This window comes from Grampus griseus (assembly GCF_964374135.1).
Source record: "Grampus griseus genome assembly, chromosome: 17".
In the NCBI taxonomy this organism is placed as follows: Eukaryota; Metazoa; Chordata; class Mammalia; order Artiodactyla; family Delphinidae; genus Grampus; species Grampus griseus.
The window spans coordinates 59,509,466-59,515,882 of NC_139011.1; the positions used below are offsets into that span (position 1 = coordinate 59,509,466).

At 31.7% G+C, this 6,417-nt stretch overlaps 1 protein-coding gene across 1 annotated transcript; it reads left to right on the top strand.

Annotated features, from left to right (window-relative positions):
- Positions 1-257: 257 nt before the first annotated feature.
- Positions 258-6,417, top strand: IL7 (interleukin 7; the record flags this gene model as incomplete). The annotated part of the gene is made up of 3 exons (XM_082674938.1): positions 258-332; positions 1,412-1,543; positions 6,246-6,417. The coding sequence occupies 3 exons, from the start codon at positions 258-260 to the stop codon at positions 6,363-6,365; spliced, it is 327 nt and encodes a 108-aa protein (XP_082531064.1). The 3' UTR covers positions 6,366-6,417.

A 6,417-nucleotide genomic window follows, 5' to 3' on the forward strand; every position in this document is an offset into this window, starting at 1 on the left:
CTCAATGATTTCTGAGATTAACCTATGGAGTCTGGGGGAAGCTCTAAATACGTGAGGGTTTGTGTATATACTTGTTTATTCTTCAACTATAGATACCTATTCTTCCTGCCTAGTCAGCTAAGTCAGACTAAAGTTATTTTCCTTAAAATGCACATATAAATACCAAGTATTATAACATTGTTATTTTTATAATTACTACATGATAGAAAGGTCCCCAGTTTAACCATATTATTTTATATTATTTATTACAGGACAGCATGATAGACTTTGATAGCAATTGCCTGAATAACGAACCTAACTTTTTTAAAAAACATTCATGTGATGATAATAAGGTAATGACAATTATTTGGAGTTTATATGTCATTCAAGCTTGATTTCATAGAAGCTTATATTTTTTATATCTCTGTTAATTATATTGATTATATTAATAACACAGTCTTTTGGCTCTAACCCGACAATTCCCATTGATATGTTAAGTTATACTATGGTCTTTTATACTTTTATTTTACAAATAGCCCTATGCTTATTTGATAAATAGTCCTTTTAATTTTAGCATTTCATTTTCACCTTGAAAATACTAGAAGAACTGCTGAATTCAAAGACACATATCTCTTATTTCTAAAATTTTTATGCAGGAAAATGCTTGTCACACACACGCACACACACACACACACACACACACACACAAGTAATGGGTGTAATTTAGTTGTAGGCATTTTGAAATTTTTTCTTTCAATATTTGCTTATCTTCAAACCACTACCACTTCTATTTGGTATAATATTACAATCTACAGAACTTCCAACAAAAATTTGTGTCATCTCTTTCTGCAGAAACTAGTGTGCTATTCAATAGACTTTTTTAAAACTCACAATAGCTGAGTTAACTTCATGGCATTTAAGAGTATATCCATAAATTCTGTTTTTTTTTTAAATTTCTTACATTAAATATTTGAAAAACTTGTTTTAGGTGAATAGGCCCTTTATTTTCTTATTGCCAGCTATTCGTCCATAGCTCAAAAAGGGCAAAAATAATAACAACAAGAAAAGTCACACATACCTTTCACTATTATTGCTTCCAGAAGACCTCTCCTTTAGTTATCTTGTTTAAAATTGAATAAACTTGTTATATGTTCACTCATAAGCGATAAGATCACACATAGCAAAGAAAAGAGACTTTAAAAAGTCAGATAATCATTAAACTGGGTTCTAGGCACTTTAGGCTGTCACCTGGGAGCTAAACAGTTTCAGTCTAGTTGCTCTTCAGTCATGCGATTAACTGGAATAGAAGAAAACTGGGGTGGAGGTGGGGTGTTACTTAGCAATACAGTTCTGGCCTTAGGCTCCTTAGGAAAGCTTATCACTTCTTAATATTTTATTTGAAACAGCCCTTCTGATGTTTTTTCTGTAATAGGAAGCTTCGTTTTTATATCGTGCTGCTCGAAAGTTGAAGCAATTCCTTAAAATGAATATCAGTGACGATTTCAATCTTCACCTATCAACAGTTTCACAGGGCACATTAACACTGTTGAACTGCACCAACAAGGTAAGCTGAGGACTGTTTGTACAAAAATGTAAACAACTCCAGTGATAAGATACTATCATTCTCTGATGATCAAATCCGTTAGCATAGAAATCTAAGTGCTTATAAGAAAATTGAAATACATTTACTCAATTCTAGAAGAGGAAAGCCTCAACTTGTAAAGTACCTATTCATCTCTTGGCTAGGGCAAAGAAATTTTTAAAAGGGTACTAAAAATAAATGAAAGCAACATTGTAAGTCAACTATACTTCAGTTAAAAAAGGAAAATAGGGCTTCTCTGGTGGCGCAGCGGTTGAGAGTCTGTCTGCCGATGCAGGGGACGCGGGTTCGTGCCCCGGTCCGGGAAGATCCCACGTGCTGTGGAGCGGTTAGGCCCATGAGCCATGGCCGCTGAGCCTGTGCGTCCAGAGCCTGTGCTCCGCAACGGGAGAGGCCACAGCAGTGAGAGGCCTGCATACCGCAAAAAAAAAAAAAAAAAAGAAAAAAGAAAAAAAAAGAAAAGAAAAAAGGAAAGTAAATAAAGAAAATAATAAATTTTATTGTCATAACTGTCAAGGAGGCTAGTGTGATAAGTTGGGTGAGGAATGGTAAATTTTTATTTCTAAAATGTCTTAATAATTTTAATCCATATATGTACACACTTATAAGAACTCATAGCAAATAAAACGGGTAATCAAATGTATTTAACAAATATATTTGTATACAAAAATTGGGCATATTTATGTCCAACAATTTTCAAGTTTTTTGCCTCAATAATTTTGATAAGTATAGCGCTAATTTTTTCCTACTTCTCTGCTAGTGGTCATGAAATATAAACAATAAAACAAAATTTGGAAGACATTATCTTGAGACTAGACAACAGTTTCTTCATCTGCAAAGTGGAGAAAAATATAGTACCTACATTATAGGATGTGAAAATGACATAATATAGAGTGCTTAGTACTAAAAAGTTTCAATAAATGTTTTATAATTACTATTATTATTTTTACTCCCTCTTCAGGAATGTTACCAGCTGCCACATAAAGCCAAAAATATTTCTTATAATTTTTAAAAGAAAATTTTAACATTTTTATGATAGAAAAAGGATTGTGTGTGTTTTTAATTTTTAATACTAGTAGTTGCCCATAGAAGGTAAAATGGTAAGATTGTCCTTGAGCCCTACTGACAGTGATGAAAATATATATTGGACCGTATAAGTTGGACCACTTCATTTATCATTACATTATCTACTTGATGCAAGCCAGTCTCCTCTTGGTGTTGTGGATTTGCCAAGCTTATTTCCAATCTTGTCCCCTTATAATGTTAGTCCCTTATATGGAATTTCTACTGTTCTCTTTTCTGTAAATCTGATCTCTCTTGTTCTATGCATCCTTTAAGGCCAAGCTTAAGATTCATGAAGACTTTACATGCTAGCCTACCATCTCTTAATCCTTATTTATAGTGATTTAAAGTACAGTCAGCCTTTCATATCCATGGTTCTGCATCCTCAGATTCAACCGTGGATCAAAAATATTCAGAAAAAAATCTCTAGAAAGTTCCAAAAAGCAAAACTCGAATTTGTCAAGACACATCAACAACTATTTACACAGCATTTATTTTGTGTTTACAACTATTTACATAGCATTTACATTGTATTGAGTATTGTAAGTAATCTAGAGATGATTTAAAGTATACAGGAGCATGTGCCTGGTTATATGCAAATTCAGCGCTATTTTATATAAGGGACCTGAGCATCCATCCTTGGATTTTGGTACCCACTGGGGTCCTGTAACCAATCCCCCACAAATACAGAGAGACTACTGTACTATCTAATGCAGGAATAGCAAGTTCGTTTCATGTTGCTTACACATCCAGTTACTTAGTAATGGCTTATGTTGTGCATAAGCTTCAAGTCAGGGCTTAACTGAAAAGAATGCAGAGCAAACTAGCGATATCAAAGGGTTAAAGGTTATAGGTATGCTGTATATTTGCAATTCTTTCTCTCATGTGTTGAGCTTTGCATTGATTACCATATTCCAAAATCAACTAATTGTAGAAAAAGAAAATACACAAATAATTTAAATTTTGAAATTAAATAAAATTATGTTACAAAATTAACCTGCTACAATCCAAATTTTTCTTGAAATGAGAAGGCAAGATGTTAAAGATGGTCAGCTATATTGAATTTTCTTCGTGAGTTAGGCATGCTACAAGCTTTTTATAGTTATTTCATTTTGCTTCTGATGGGTAAAGCTTAATAAAATTTATGATAAGGATTTAACAACTTAATGCTAATGTTATTTTCATGTTGATTAAAATTCTAATTTTTTGTCTCTGTTAGTATACCCTTCTATATTAGCTTTTCATACCTCACAGCAATTAACACAATGCTGGGCATATTTGCAAAATTATGCATCCAGGTTATTCGGAAGACTAACCTCTCTTGTTTCTCCCTTCTCCCTGTTATTCAATTTCTAAATGAAATTAGTATTCTGCCACACTAACAATAAACAATTTAAAGTAGATATTCAAATAGATTAGATGGGCTGAGAGTAATATGAAAATTAGCAATTATATTAATGGAAGGAGTAATAAAGAATTAATAATCAATATTATAAATATGACTTGGTTTTTAAGGGTAAAGGAAGAAAATCAACTTCCCTGGGTGAAGCCCAACCCACTAAGAATTTGGTAAGAGTGATTGTATAGTTTTCTTATCAGCTTTTTACTCAACTTAATTCCTTAATATTTCTCTTTGAATTGTTTCCTTTTATATGCTCGATTTTGAAAATATTCATTATAATGTTGGTAAAAGGAGAAGGGAGGTACCCCTTAGAAATTGGATCCCTTTAAACTGAATTTTTAAAAACCACTATTTTAAAATTAAAGAAGCTAGGGAAAATGTCAGAGCATTGATTTTTTAAAAAGAAACAAAATTAAAACCTCAGTAGGTAATAGCAAAGGACATGAACAATATAGGAGAAAATAAACTAAACAACAAGACACAATGAAAAAACGTTACTCTAGTACAGAAATACATACTAAAAATGAGAACCCATTTTATACCTATTTTATTAGTATAGACTGTACAGTATATACTGTATATGTATAATAGTATTTGAATATTCTATATTTATATATACTTGCACACATTCTATTAGATTATTACACAAAATTATATACCAATGTAGAAAATATGAATGAAAAAGTCAGAATATTTAATTAAATCTGATTATACATTACAATGATATAAATATTAACTAGGATGAGACAGAAAAATGAACACACCTGGTTCATGAGAGTGATAGATTCCTTTTTCACACTTCCGTTATTTGACCACTATATATATATATATACGGAAATTCCTTATTCCGCTTAGAGAAGCAGTGTGAGTCTGCACACCCTGGGACTCAGGAAACTCTAGGAATTCCACCTGAAGTGGAATAGTTGAAATGAATAACTGAGCAATATAAATAAATACATTGAGGGCCTCTGGCTAAGGGAATTTAGAAAGAAAGTTTAGAAAAAGGAGATAACATCTGTGTTCCCAGGATTACAGAGGCAAAATCACAGTTCTTTGTTTTTTTGTCTTTTTAATGAATGTTCAATCTTGCTCTTTGAGAAAAGTCATGAAATATTCACATCTATGTATTTCAAACCTACTTAGTCACATAAACTTCAATTTGTACTTTTTAAAGATGTCCTGGGACCCTCATTAAAGAGAAGAATATGAGAAATTCTCCTTCATATTTATCTTTGAAATCTGTCCTCTAATCTTTTAAATGCATTATTTAAAGGGTATGTGTTACTGTTATTAAATATATAGCTAAAAGAGATCTGAATGTGACTAAACTAAAAATAGGACAAACAAGCTTAAGACCCAGTCATTATATTTACTTGATGTGTGACAATGGCGGCTTATTTATCCTCTTTACATCTCAGTTTCCTCAAATGTGAAAGGTGAAATCATCAATTTCATAATTACTAAATAGATAAAATGAAATAATGTATGTATAGCACTGATCACAATACCTGACCTAGCAAACACCCAATAATTGGTTGTTATTTAAATGAAGAAATTACTCAACCCTGTACTAATCCACTTCCCAGAGACTCACAGAAATATAACTGAGTACATATGCACAGCTACTCTCTTATATGTCTTTTCTGTGTGAGGTATCTCTTTCTCCACTTTCTGTAGGCTGTACAGGTAGCCCTTATTAGATTTTTGTCAGGGACTGAAAACTAGCTTATGAGGCAGGCATCTTCCATACTCTAGGGAAGATTAGGGAACAAGCTTTATCAGGTATGTCCTTATTAATCATCTGTGACAAAATAAACTGAATATTTTCAGTATTAATTATTCCTTCCATAAAAACATTTTTTCCATTGTAAAAAACTCAATTGAATAATGTACAAATCTTTCTCACAAAAGTTTAAATAGCACTCTTTATGTCCACTGTTGCAGTGGTGAAAATGACATCCACCTAACATAGCTCTTTAATTAATCCTAAATCTTAAACCACAACAACCTTGACTTTCCTACACATCAATGATCACAATTATAGTTAGAAACCATATTTTAAAAAATATCATTCAAGATTCTTTTTAATTAAACCAAATTTTTAGTATAAGCTAGCATAATGGATATTAAAGATTAAATATTTTAAAATGTGTATTTTTATAAAAATATGAACTTACAAACTTTTTTTATGTATTTCTCTAGGAAGAGAATAAGTCTTTAAAGGAACAGAAAAAACAGAATGACCTGTGTTTCCTAAAGATACTACTACAAAAGATAAAAACTTGTTGGAATAAAATTTTGAGGGGCGCTAAAGAACATTGAAAAATACGGAGTGGCAATATAAAAACTTAAGAGCTTTATTTGTATCCTCCAA